Here is a 15,393-nt window from a genome sequence, read left to right as displayed (position 1 = left end):
CCTTAGGAATTCACACACATTTGAACTTAAAATATGATGTTTCTTCTATGCTCCCTATTTTTCAACCTCATCTCCTTCCCATTCTATGGCCTTCCTCCAGTGAGGCATGAGGGTGTGTATGCCCTATTGGTACCATTTCCTGTTTTGGTCTTGAAGCCACCCACTGTGCGAATCCCCTCTTCATCTTCCTCCAAATGTCTTCCATAAATGGCATCCTTTAACGGCCCAAATAAGTGGAAGCATGTGGGAGGTATTTCTGGGTGGAAAAGTTAACACTGTCCAGTCCTCTTTAGTGATGTGTTCCAAAGTCCTCGAACTTATGTGAGACCAAGCGTTAACATGTTGAATCAAACCATCAGATGGGTTGTTATGGCACTGAAGTAGCTGGAAGTTTAGTTAATGTGTTCACACATGCTTCAGAATTAATGGTGTTACCTCTTGGCATTACATCAATTAGTATAAGACCCTCAGAGTCCCAAAACACAGTTATCATGACTTTAATGTGGAAGCAGTTACTTGGAATTTTTTCTTCTGTGGAGAACGAGTATGACACTGTTCTATCAAGTGTCAATTTGTTTAAGGCTGAAAATGGTGAACCCATGTTCCATCAGCTGCCACGATCTGGGAAAAGGAGGCTTCCCCTTCAGCTTCAAAATGTTGCAGCAACTCAAAAGAAAAGTTTTATTTCAGAGATTTGTGTTCCACAGTAAGACAGTGCAGAATCCACCAAGCACATACTTCTGAGTAATCACGGGCATGGATGACAGCATCCATGCTTTCTTTGCAGAGTCGTTATGCATCAGTTCTTGTGAATGAGCACATAAGCAAGCTGCACCTTGTCATGTGTAACAGTTGTTGATGGCCTCACCAAAAGCTGCTAATCTTGGAGCACTACCGAATCACCTTCTTGTAATTGCCTCATCCTCTTGCCAAGTGACTAACTGTACTTCTGTCAACTGCAGATGCTCCATAAACTGCACACAAATGTTTGTGAGTGTTGCTAACAGTTTCTTGCTACACAGTGAGAAATTCACTGAAGACACACTGCTTGTAACATACATCATTTACAGACACCATTTTGAAACACTGCTGCTACTATGTTATCTACCAGAGGAAACAGAAAATTTGCACACACACTCCACAAACTTCAAGTAATGCATATCTTAAGTTTCACATTAGTACCATTGTTATTGGTTGAAAAAAAGTGGTGCATTGCTTTCTAGGTGATCCTCATATTTTGGAAATACTGAGTTTCCTTCCTATTGTAAACAATATTTTAATTACATTCTCAACTTTAACATAAACCGTCATCTCTTTATGTTTCCACTGACTTGTGTAGAGTTTTGTGAAGATCTCATGTGCGATGTTTAAACTTGGTGTTCTGACTGCCCACACAACATACCATGGTTTGTTATAGAGCCCATTCGACCTGTTTTAACAAGGGAGACCAGCAATGCTCTAGGAAACAAACTGATTTATGGGAATGAATTTATAAATGCAAATACAGATAAATAAAATCTGTGCAGAGTTCTGCAGTGATTTAAGAGCACACTAAAGATCCAAAGGCCTACAGCTAGAAACACAGACAGTCCTAAGATTTTTATATTTTTATCTGTCACATACACATTCTGTACTGACTGAAAATTTAATAAGTGTCCATACTTGTCGCAATGTTACCCCCTATTGATGTGAATTTCTATTTTTAAAAATCATGTCTTTTGACTGTGTAATTTTATCTGGTGAATTTCGTTTCATCTCCTCCTTGTCTTAGGTCCTTTTTCATTCTAGGGAACAGGAACAAGACACACAGAGTGAGGGCAGTGGAGGGGGCGTGCACTGAGAGGGGAGGGGAGAAACTGTATGTACTGTTGGTGCAAAACCATTATTTTGTTTTTTTGGTAAAAATTGGCTAACAATACCATGCGACAGAATTATCGTGCTGGAAGAGCTAACCCTTTGAGCACTACAAAGTAGGCTTTTTTCCTTCAGTGTCTCACTGTTGATTTTCGTATTTGAAGGCAGTAATGCTTGACAACTGAGGCTCCACGAAAAACAAATTCACGACTGACTATCACTTTCTTACTGAGAGCAAACAAAGTTTTGCTAACTTCAGTCATGGTTATGAAGTAGCCTCAAACTTCCCCAATAAATGCTGAAGGACAACACGGTATCTGTAGCAGATTTCCTAACAAGAAAAGAGCTCAATGATATTCAATGTTCTACTGTCGCTTCAATAAGAGTGGAGTTATCATCAACTGGGTAAACCTGTCACTACTGCTGTCCACCTGCTGTAAAGAAATTCTTGTTGATATTGGAGCCCCCTCTTATTCTCCAGAAGCCACTCTGTATATTGCACAGGCTTAGATAAAAGCACTATTTATTAGTCATAAATTAAATAATTGAAGATAATTTTACCAGTACATACCCCATAGAAAAATGAATGTAATGATTTGTTCCATATATGCTAATTAGAATTTAGTTTTTTGCTACAATTTTAGTGGTAATTCATAATCTTCCTGAAGCCAATTTATAAAACCACACAAAACCATGCAGACAGCTCAAGCAGTTAAAAGGAAAAAGGTAAGCTACGACTTCCTGGTTGCTCAACATTTTCCTTTAATTATTCATCTGCTTATGGCCAACACTACTTCTATGTAATTAACAAAAATTTCTAAAAATAGGCACGGTATTTTACCTATTGGTCAAAATGATGCTGTTAAGAGGATTAGAACACCACTGCAAGAAAAGTTCGCGTGAGAAACCACATTCCATGTCAGGAGAGCTGGCCAGAACAACCTGCAAATAACAAAACCATCATATATTAAAGACAATGTCTACCATTTTGGTAGATTCCACAGAATCTATAATTCCATAATAATGAGACATGCATCTGATTTGACAGATTTTATATAGTTTTCTTTGTATCATCATACAATGATAGTCTTCCCACACAGTCTTCCCATGCAACTAACAGAAAAATATAAAAGTGGACAATCAAAAAATTCCCATCTTACGACACTGCTGTACCACACGTGCAATGCATTGCGATTCTGACAGAGGTATACACGCACTAACATATACAAAAAGAATTAATGTGGCATCTGTGTCTTTCCAATTGTGTGTGTGTGTGTGTGTGTGTGTGTGTGTGTGTGTGTGTGTGTGTGGGCGCACGCGCACATGCAAAAGCACGAAATATGGCGATGTTTCCAAGTTCGTAAAAACAGGACCACTATGCTGTCACTCTTTTCTTGGCTACCGAAGAGCAGACAGTGGTACATATCTATATGTTTACAGTGATTTTGCCCGATTGTCATACCCATTCTGGACTGTAAGGACTTTGAATGGAAAGTTTTTGATCACCCCTTGTAGTTTCTCAGAGTAAAATGAGAAAAGTAACTATTAATTGGTAGATAAATGATGAATAGTTTACTGACATATGATGTAGATTAAAAAAAAAAAAACAGAAATAGCTTACTAGTTTTAGTTCTCACTCACCTAATGTTTGCCATTACTTTATCTCACATCATATAAACCCCTGTTTAGTTTGCATGCCTGTCCTCTACATTTTAGAAACAATCAAGTTTCTTCTCCATTTGATTTCCATATGGAACATTTTATTTTTGAGCCCTCTTGTAATGCATTTTGTCTCCAACCAAAGCCATCATAATTCTTGCTATTAAAACCTCCATTTTAGAAAAGAGCTAAGGGAGGGACTAAATAAGAGAGGAAGGAAGTGGGGCGGGAAGGAGACAGCGATCAGTGATAGGGAAAGGGATAAAGGGATGGATAGAGAGAGAGAGAGAGAGAGAGAGAGAGAGAGAGAGAGAGAGAGAGAATGGAGGAAGGAAGACAAGGGAGAAGATGTAGGTAATTCAAAACTTAAATTATTTTCTGATTTGTTATGTATAATATCCTGCCACTTAAATTATGTGGAGACCAATTCCAAGAGTGGCAAACATATTACCTGTGTAGCATGTACTTTCACTTCAAGAGTAATAAGTGCGTCACATAGGTGGGGTTGCCTGTTGGCCTTTGGCAGGAAATAAACACCCAACCTGACAGGTGGTTGGGAGTTTGTATCTCATTATTGAAGACTCATTCGCTGACTCTCGAATACAACTGCTACTTCGCTTTCTTGATGTTGACTATTTGTATGTGTCTTGCAGTTTAGCCCTTTGAGCTCTATGGTTTCTGCCTGAAAGCACCATATTTAAGTATCTATGTCTTTTTCACATGAAACCACCAATGCTACTGCAAAACAGAGACTAAAAGTGGTGCACTGGGGTAATTCTGCAAAAGTAGTCATTGTAGAAGTCACTTATAGCATTCAAAGCAACAGTCTGCGCGGAGATTGTGCTACATGATTGTAGAAGATTCTGACGTGTTTTTCTTATAAGTAAGTATATCCAAGTTATTGTAACATAAATTTGAGTTTGCACTACTACTTTTATGAGTATTATCGCAATGAAACCACTGGATCACATGACACAAAATTTTATTAAGTTTAAGGCCCATTTTTGCTTGTTATATAAGACTACAATTTCTTTTAGACATTATGAGTTCATGGAAGTTGGGGTGTGGGAGTCTGTCTTGGAAAAATATGAATTTGTCTTCAAATATAACAGATGAAATGATGGGTGGTTGAAAACTGTATGTCCCAGTGGTTCCAAATGAACCAAATCCTTACAACAGCTGATTATTTACGCTTTGCAAATTCTTTTTGTACTCATTGCTTACTATGATAGTAAAGGTTAATTATGTGAAAAATTTTAAAATTACATATTTTTTCATGTTGGTGAGACTCAAAAGGTTCCTGTTCATTCGTACAAATTTTAGGCCACATTACTTGCAGTCACAACATGTGCTTTCCATGTTTTTTCAGCTATCAACGTCAGTGTCAATCTTGATATCAACACACTATGGGGATCAATTGTGTGACCTGTATAGTTTCTATCAACCTAAAACACAAAATTATGTATTTCCTCCTGTTTCTCAGGTTCCACCGTAACGACAGCTTCATACATAGCAACATAGTCGGAAGAAACAGCCAAATATTTGTGACAATGAAGATACAAAATTCACAGCTGTGCTATTATAATGACCATGATTAAAAATAGTGACACTACAGGGTTAGTAAGCAAAAGAGATGGAAAAGTAAACAGTCTGAAAATTAATGTAAACAATTTCTTTTTGTTTGTTTTATTTATTCTAGCATTATTAAAATGCAAGACCATCAATAAATGGCATACGTTAGGAATTGGTATAACATTAACTTTTTGGCAGATACTTTATGTCAGTAAAACAGTTTGAAGTTTTGATTACTCAGAATATGTTAAAAAAAATTTCTCATGGATACTCTTACAAAGGAGAGGGTCATATTACATATTAAGGTAAATACGTTGTATGCACAACTCATTCACATTTTTCTGTTACATTAAAAGGTTTCTGCCACTGATAATCTCTTTCCACATTATGTGACCTGTTCTTAATTTATAAACACATCACAGATGCACCTACAAATAGGCATAATTAATTAAGCAATATTTAAAAGACTATTTCTACTAATATTTATGATACAAGAATGTATACAGAATTGAAACTATATAGCATACATATCCATGTATTAAACAAAAATAAACAGCTGATTCTACATGATATACAATCTTATTGTAGCATAGTTGAAGCAAATGTCAACAAAAGTCTTTTTATCAGAGGATGCCTTGTCACATACAGTAAAACCCTGTTCTTACATTCCCGCATTTAACGTTGCTCTTTGTCGATCCCACCAGAAGTCCTATTCTCTCAATACAATGCTTTCTCATCGTTAACAATTCTGTGTTTAAACATTTCCCTCATTTTAGGTTTTCTTTGACATCACCAAGACCTTGAAGACTGATTTTCATATAGATTTCTGCAAAAAGTGCATCATACTCCTGCTCAAAGTCAGCACTGGAACAAAGCAGAAAATGCAGACTACACACAAAGTTATTGATCATGTGATGCAGTGTTAGAGCAGTAAGCAAGACTTTGTCAGCACGTTGGGTCACGGCTGTCTGTATTATAGATTTGCAGTGTTTGGAAGGGTGAGAAAGTATGATGAGTCACTGCCTTAATGATAATCACAATCTGACAGTGACTCTAGTAGCAACCTTCCCTCCACTCATTGCGTTGCTTTGCAACAGCTTTAATGCAATTCCACAGTCATTTGTACAAATAAACACAGCTTTTGAATACAGGTGTTTTTGTAATGGTCTTTCAGGAATTATTGTTACCTCTGCGTGATATATGTTAATCAGTACTAGGAACACTGTCTTAGGTTGGTAGGACCTGACGTCAGACATGAACATTCCTCCTCAAGTTGCTCCATAACATGACAAGAGTTTCTGCCCTCTTTCTCACCCCGGCCGCCCCTGAATCAAGCGACCTCCTTGTTCGCAACAAACTATAGATTCGTGCTTATCGTTCTCTGTTTAGGAAGGCTGCCAACTTAAATATTTTAACCAATATTGTGTCACAAATTTTATTGACCATACTTTAATAATGATTATCAATAATAAGTCTCACATTAGGATATCTTTGTAACGGGGTTTCACGAACGAGTAGAGCTAATTGCTGTGAGAAAGAAACAAAAACAGTTATTATTTCAGTTTACTTTAAATACGTAAAATTTAAATTGTTTTAATTTCATATTTTGAACAATATAAAGAGATTGACAGCAAGAATAATTTATTCATTTTTGCTTGTTTCCCATATTTTTTTACTTTCCTGCATTTTACACTTCTTTGAGTGAGTCCACTAAATTGTACAAAGGGGGTTTAACTGTACATTTAAATGTTTTATGAGGTTTTGATCAAGAAAATAAAACAAATGTTTAACAAAAGAATTACTCGGTCAAATATGGTAACAGAGAAAAGTTTGTTATACGAAGTTAACTGATACTTCCTTACCTTTGGACTTGGTACTCGACTGAGTTCAGCTATGCTGTGACATAACTGTAGATGCTTAAACTGAAAAGGATTATTCCTTGCTCCTTCAAAGGTTCGCATTAATTTGTCACTCATCCACTCAATCTGAAAGCCAACAACATAAGATTACAAGTAATTTAAAAAATACCACTGAAAATGAGCAGTAATATTATTTCAACACAATCTTTGAAATTTTTTTGGAAATTTGTGGTAAGATCTTATGGGACCAAATTGCTGAGGTCATCAGTCCCTAAGCTTACACACTACTTAAAACAACTTAAACTAACTTACACTAAGGACAGCGCACGCACACACACACACACACACACACACACACACACACACACACACACACACGCCCGAGGGAGGACTTAAACATTCGACGGGGGGTGCCGTGCAGACCGTGACAAGACGCCTCCGACCGCCCAGCTACCCCGTGCGGCAACACAATCTTTGTGCAGTAGTTTACACACCAATACATCAAACACAAAGTGCAATCCCCACAGTGGAGATCTATAAAGTAAAATGGCTCAAAATCTTTATTATTACGTGAAACATGGACATAAACAAACAATTCCCTAGCTTCTCAAAATCATTAAAATATGACACTGAATTAATGTCACAGTTACGGAATGAGAAAAATATTGTTTGGTCCACTTGTTTCAATGGTTGGGTTAGTACACTGTAATGACCACAAGTGCTACAACGCATGTGATATCTAGGTAACACTTATCAGAGAGTTGCTGAGACGTATTCTTTGCAAACAAACTACAAGCTACTCATTCTAACTTGATTATGATATAAAATATGATACTACTTACCTCTTTGATATGAGAATAATATACAAACTAAAGTGTCCAGTCCATGAAGAAAACATTTTATTGAAATTGTCATAAATACTTCTATTTAAAGATACTTCAGAAAACTTGTAAAAATATTTTTGCCAAAAAAGCCAAAAATAGAAACAAATTAGTGGTGATCAAACCGAAACAGCAACAAATGAAGGATGTAGAATAACGGAAATGTTGAAGAAAGTCGCAAGTCTTTGTATGTGCTAAAGTAAAACCCTGTATTAATGAATTCTATTTTAAGGAATTCACGCTTTTCTGTCAATTCCTGTGAAATTGCCATAAGTTCAATGTCATTGAAATTTAACTATAGTGGACCTGGCTTAAAAGAAAGCCCTCATTTAAGGAATAAATATTAAAGCTTGCAAACTGAAACTTATTTATGTGACAACACTTAACATTTTTGAAAAAGTTGCTTCAGACCGCTGCTAGAGAAAACGTCAATAATTTAAAATTGATTGTTATTGCAAATATGTTTGCAATAATCTTTGGTCGATAATTTTGAATGACAGCCATTTTCCACATATATGTCATGTCATCTGGCATTACAGAAAACATTGCTATTAGGTCTTAGCATGCAAAGAGTACTGAATTGTACACTGCAAGATTTGTGTATTTATAGCTATCAAAATAAGAAAGCTTAAGATTCAGCAGAAGCCTAAAAATTACTCTTGAGGATGAAGACAACTGGAATATCAAACTCTTTGACGTAGAAAACAAATGTATGTGCGATATATATATAAAGATAACCAGGCATTCCTGAAAGCTGAAGCTCATGACCCTTTTACATTAAAAATGAATAACATTTATGCTTCATCATTTAGAGGTGCCCACACAACTTCTTTGTAACTGCACAGCTATCCAATAAAATCAAAATCTGTACCGTTAGTTGAATTCAAGTTGTGTAGTTTACATCCCATTTTCTGCCATTTCTCTCAATTCCGCCATTCCGTGGAAAGTTCATGTCAATAAAGTGATTATGAGGAACAGCAAAGGAGCTGCACTTTTTGTTGTGTCGTTGCAGATATATTGGTTCTTTAATTCTTTCAGAAAAGCAGACTGAAAGTTCTTTACATTTTTTACATCATCCCGAGTCACACCAGGTTCCAGAAAGTTTTAGTATTTGTATTGAAAATAATAGATAGTAGCTTTCTTTCACACAGTTGGAATATGAAATGTGAATATCACAATGTTTAGTGCAATTCCCAAATCTTTCAATAAATGCAAAATCACATCTTTTTCCTTCTACATGGAGGTAATGACAGCAACAGGTTCAGGTGACATGCAATGACAAGACTTTGAAGAGGGAATTTCACTGTGCATCATTGCTTAAGACAAGTTTCTTGCACAGGCAGACAGCCTGTCTGAATTATGCAGTATTTGTTAGATTAGCGATCACACACGACATTATACGTGATAAGCTATGAAGCTAGACTGAAGGTGTGTAGGCCCTTTAAGGATTTAGAAACAATTATTTTACTAATAAAATGGCTTTATGACTTGTGAAGCACAAACACTCCCAGGGTGGAAATTTATTATGAAAGAAGATTCAAAAAATCACCTCAAAGCTCGGGACTGTATATTTTAGCACATAAAATGACTGGCAGGATAACTTCTCACTCTCTTACCAAAATTTAAGTGGAGACAGTACTGAACATTGGAAGATAAAATATTTTGCCATGTCGCGTAATGTAAAACATCAATGTTGATGGAACTGGGAGCTAACATAATTTAATTTCCCCAAAAACATAGGGCTATTCAGTTCAGTGGGGAAAATGTCATGGGGGCAAATTAAAGCACAGAAAGAATGACTGCCCTGCTGTGTGTCAAATATGACGGCAGTGGTAAGTTGCTGCCATTAATTAGTGGAAAATTTTAAACTAATTTGGGTTTACAAACATAAAAACATTACTGTGTACCTACAACATCATTAGCCGAGATGGGTGCAGCAGAAAGAAAGATTATTCTCATTACTAACAGATGCCTCACATAACCAAAGCTAACAAGAATGTTTCATCATTTCTTTTTCAGATAAGTCTCCTGCAGCCTTGAGACTTGGACATAATTCACCCTGTGAAAGCTGAATACAGACTGGCTCTTGTGCAGAGGCCAGTTTCATTTTTTTACAGAAAGGGCATAACGAGAACGAATATTTAGAAACCTATGCAAATGTTCGTTGCAGGCTGTGTTGAACCTTATTGGCTGTGGGTCAGTATCAGCTGCTGTAGAAGAAGAAGAAGAAGAAGAAAAAGAAGAAGAAGACGAAAATTAAAATTATTATTATTATTATTATTATTATTACCCTTCATGCTATTACACATATCACATATTGCAGCAAGTTTGAGATTTCAAGACTGTTGTTATAACAACACTCAGACTTCTGCACACTAGGTAGCTGTAAGTGATTGTGTGATGTTTTTGTAAAGAATCAAGCAGAGCTGGACAAAGGTTTGTGATGATGATGATGATGATGATGATGATGATGATGATGAGGAGGAGGAGGAGGAGGAGGAGGAGGGTGATTCATCTGCACAATGATTTGTTGCAGCTGTTAAACTATTTTTCCTCACCCAGTGTAGATGAGTTGGTTCTCGCCAATATCGACCAGCCAAAGCAACAGTTCTTGATCAGCATGTTATGCTGACCAGGAAAAAGCAAACTACATATCTCAATTACTTTTCTCACGAAATAAAGGATAATGTTTATGGGTTGTTCCTTTTTGAATAATCGCACTTATCTATGTCACTAGTTGAATGAATTAACATTTGAATGTAAACAATTTCTTTTTTCTTCTGTATGTTGCCTTTAAATTGAGACACCAATTGATGATTTTAGTTGTGATCTTAAAATAAATGCTTACTGAATTAATGTGTGGCATTAATATATATTTCAGGATTATCTAGGTTCAAGCCATGTGCGTTTGTGATTAAGTATGGCCTAATGAAAAAAATGAAAAAATAAGCACCAAAAATCCCCAGTTTTTTGGGTCATTTCATTAACATGATGATGAAATCCCATGCTTCTTGACAGAGCATAGGGGAACGATGCAGGAGATACACACCGCCATACTAGGCAAGGTCCTAATGGAGGTGGTTTGCTGTTGCCTTCCTCCGACTGTAATGGGGATGAATGATGATGATGAAGGCGACACAACACCACCCAGACATCTCAAGGCAGGTGAAAATCCCTGACCCCACCGGGAATCAACCCGGGACCCTGCGCTCGAGAAACAAGAATGCTACCGTGAGACTGCGTGCTGCGGACTTCATTAACATACTGGAGCTAAATCCTTACTGAATGGAAATATTTATTTAAGGAAAAATTAGTTCTGTGCCCAGAGATTTGTTAGAATGGGGTTTTACTGTAGTAAGTACAATGAAATTAGCAAAATGTCGTACATGTATGCTCTCATGGACCATGGTATTTTACAATTTTCTTGAAGTAAAACCCTACATCTGTCAAGTAGTTGAAATAATGGGTTGTAAACTGCCAGCTGTACCAACACAACTGTATTCTTCTAGAGGTTTCAGTTCACAAAACCATGATCACTGGAGGGAAAGTTGGACATTAGTGATTTACACATACATAACAGCATAATGGCACCTCACTATTAGGTTGCCTCCATCTTGGCTCACACAATATTGCTAATCATTACAACAACTTACATCAGAAAATCACAACCGCAAATCTGATATTCCAAGTGACATATAATAGCGACATGTCCCTGGGATTTATAATATCCCATGTGAGTGTGGTAACAGTTACTTGGGGTGGTCTGCACAGACTACTGTTAATTATTACACTGAATATCCACGCCACCTCATATACACAAACTTAGAAAAAAATCAGTGGTGACAGAGCATAGTGGAATGAATAAACACAAGACTATGTTTGAACAGATGAAGGTAGTGGCTCATTCTTAAAACTGCTGGGAGTCTCGATTATTGAAACTGCTAAAATTGGGTGTGTGACATCTTTAAAAAACACCAGTTACACAATTAGCAATTTATGTAAATGTGTGCTTGATAAAGAAAGATAAAAAATGAATACTTTACCTAGTATATCTGTTAATATGGGTGGTGGCATTGCAAGTGATGCTGCATAACACAAATATAATCTGAGGGCATCACTTCAAAATCGGTATTTCCATGCCAACAACATAATGTGAGCTTGTCAATCAGATGTTCTCTTCTCCACACAAAAGTGAGAACCTTGTGTTTCACAGCAATCAGAATTCGCTCCTGGTGACAATGATGGGGCCATCATTAAAAGCTTCAGATTTTATTCGATTCTGATGTGGCAAGTTAAATGACAACTTTTATTTAAGGACTCCTTTGCAAAAGACTTCAATGCTAATTATGAACTGGTTTCTACAACTCTGTTCTGCAGAACACAAAATGTTATTCTTGCCTTTTCAACCCAAACATATGTTTTGCAGATGGCAGGAAAATGAAAATAACATTTATTTTCTGTGAAATGTTTACATGTGAAAATGAGCTTCAAAATAAAAGATTCTGGTGACAAAGAACTATTTCAAAGTATCATGATTAATTAGAAGGTGGAAATATCTATTAACTTCTGGAAAATTTTACATAATTTTTGTTTTAATGTGCCAGAAAGTTTTTAGACACTCTCAACTGTGAGCCACCAAACAGAAGGAAACAGAGGCACTTGATTTATCTAGGGGGGAAAAAACCTATTTATTGAGAGGTCAGCATTTTTTGGAGTGACAATGAAGTGGTGTCAAATAGCTTTTAGATGATATTCTTTATTATTTCAAAAACCACAGACCACTGTCCTCTTTCTTCTTTGGGGCAACAATATGGTACGCAGATATTTCTTTAAATGTGCTATCAACTGCAGTGATAAAAGCACTGTAAGTATTAGATAATAAGCCTGCAGCCAACATCGTTTACATGGATGGATAGTAGGACTGGGCACTTGGAAAATCAACAACAGTTACTTCAATATCAATCTGGCCTAAATGGCTCACCAAAAAATAACTGCTTTGTGTCAAAGAAAATTAAACACTGAAGATGTATATTTAATAAGCTTAAATAGAATATCCTCACTATACATTTCGTGAATAAAGTCATCTGTGACAGTTTGAGTACAACAAATGAACCATAAAATAATATGAAATTTACCCACTGTTAGACTACTATATGATAAGTATACAACTTAATGGAAAAGTGAAACTGGATTTCAAATCTTACTATGAAAATAAAAAATTCAAATCATCTGCCACCATAGCAACTATGATTGTTGAGAATATTATACTACACTGTGAACTACGGAAATTCATTTATTTATTTTTTGGTCATTAGTCGTCTGACTGGTTTGATGTGGCCTGCCACAAATTCTTCTCCTGTGTCAACCTTTTCATCTCAGAGTAGCAATTGCAGCTTATGTACTCAAAACAAATATCCTATCATCTGTCCCTTCTTCTTGTTAGTGTTTTCCATATATTTCTTTCCTCGACGATTCTGCGGAGAATCTGCCGCTCTACAAGTTGCAACAACATATTATTAAGCCCACTAGCTGACCACTCAACTTTAAGAGACCTTACAATTCAATATTCATGTGTTGTGATATTAAAATCATCTGCCATGTATCAGTGTGGCATCATCTGAAGAACGTGGACCCATGGCAAAATTTATACCTCATGACAAAACCACAAGTGAGGACAGTCACTGCCTGACACAGCAACAAATGGGATATATCGGAGTAAACACATGCTCAAGAGATTACATACGCCACTGCTGCTGGATGCTTGCTTAGGCCAGAGTGCAGCAACGCTCCGCCGACTCATTAATTATTGCTAACAATGACAGCATCTTCTAATTTCAGATTCAGCAGTGCAAGTTTTATTAGAAGTCAGAGACTGTCTATCAAAGTTATTGGTAATTAGTACACTGAGTTATGACTATCATTTTCAATTGAACCACTGATAAGTTTTACTGTCAGCAACAATAACACTGACCTACTGGCATTTCTGTGAACCTGGATTATTTCCACACTGGGTACTCTACCTTGTTCAAGTTTCAGTAATGTGATCTAATATTTTGTGCATGTTGTAGTATCTGCTCAACCTCCTCCAGAAGTGAATCTAGAATTGCTACAATTTCAACACTATCCTTAACCTGTAAACTTGTTTGTTGTAAGGCATTCAGTGCAATTTCATCTGCTGACTGTATCATGCATGTAATAAAATCATTCCATATCTGCTGTATGACTATGTGTCAAGTGAACATTACCCAAAGTATGTCAGAGTAATTTTGCTTTGATAAGCACTTTTAGTGCAGGAAAACTAGTAGAAGCCGACCTTGGGGAAGATCAGTTTGGATCCGTAGAAATACTGGAACACGTGAGGCAATACTGACCTTACGACTTATCTTAGAAGAAAGATTAAGGAAAGGCAAACCTACATTTCTAGCATTTGTAGACTTAGAGAAAGCTTTTGACAATGTTGACTGGAATACTCTCTTTCAAATTCTAAAGGTGGCAGGGGTAAAATGCAGGGAGCGAAAGGCTATTTACAATTTGTACAGAAACCAGATGGCAGTTATAAGAGTCGAGGGACATGAAAGGGAAGCAGTGGTTGGGAAGGGAGTAAGACAGGATTGTAGCCTCTCCCCGATGTTATTCAATCTGTATATTGAGCAAGCAGTAAAGGAAACAAAAGAAAAATTTGGAGTAGGTATTAAAATCCATGGAGAAGAAATAAAAACTTTGAGGTTCGCGATGACATTGTAATTCTGTCAGAGACAGCAAAGGACTTGGAAGAGCAGTTGAACGGAATGGATGGTGTCTTGAAGGGAGGATATAAGATGAACATCAACAAAAGCAAAACAAGGATAATGGAATGTAGTCGAATTAAGTTGGGTGATGTTGAGGGTATTAGATTAGGAAATGAGACACTTAAAGTAGTAAAGGAGTTTCGCTATTTGGGGAGCAAAATAACTGATGATGGTCGAAGTAGAGAGGATATAAAATGTAGACTGGCAATGGCAAGGAAAGCGTTTCTGAAGAAGAGAAATTTGTTAACATCGAGTATAGATTTAAGTGTTAGGAAGTCGTTTCTGAAAGTATTTGTATGGAGTGTAGCCATGTATGGAAGTGAAACATTGACGATAAATAGTTTAGACAAGAAGAGAATAGAAGCTTTCGAAATGTGGTGCTACAGAAGAATGCTGAAGATTAGATGGGTAGATCACATAACTAATGAGGAAGTATTGAATAGGATTGGGGAGAAGAGAAGTTTGTTGCACAACTTGACCAGAAGAAGGGATCAGTTGGTAGGACATGTTCTGAGGCATCAAGGTATCACCAGTTTAGTATTGGAGGGCAGCGTGGAGGGTAAAAATCGTAGGGGGAGACCAAGAGATGAATACACTAAGCAGATTCAGAAGGATGTAGGTTGCAGTAGGTACTGGGAGATGAAGAAGCTTGCACAGGATAGAGTAGCATGGAGAGCTGCATCAAACCAGTCTCAGGACTGAAGACCACAACAACAACAACATGTTAAAAATAAAAAAAAAAAAAAAAAAAAAAAAATAGCCAACTACAATATTACAAAT

The 15,393-nt window shown here is 36.7% G+C and overlaps 1 protein-coding gene across 1 annotated transcript in view; it reads right to left on the bottom strand.

Moving 5' to 3' along the window:
* The window catches only part of LOC126169898 (probable cleavage and polyadenylation specificity factor subunit 2), a 169,497-nt gene that overhangs the window by 98,281 nt on the left and 55,823 nt on the right, over positions 1-15,393 (bottom strand). The window contains exons 7-8 of the mRNA XM_049920681.1: positions 6,948-7,070; positions 2,696-2,796 (exon numbers count right to left, since the gene is read on the bottom strand). Coding sequence (XP_049776638.1) covers positions 2,696-2,796; positions 6,948-7,070 — 224 coding nt within the window. The remainder of the gene's footprint in view (positions 1-2,695; positions 2,797-6,947; positions 7,071-15,393) is intronic.

This window comes from Schistocerca cancellata, chromosome 1, assembly GCF_023864275.1.
Source record: "Schistocerca cancellata isolate TAMUIC-IGC-003103 chromosome 1, iqSchCanc2.1, whole genome shotgun sequence".
In the NCBI taxonomy this organism is placed as follows: domain Eukaryota; kingdom Metazoa; phylum Arthropoda; class Insecta; order Orthoptera; family Acrididae; genus Schistocerca; species Schistocerca cancellata.
Note: the sequence above shows the minus strand (reverse complement) of the source record. Positions and strands in the feature narration are given on the sequence as shown.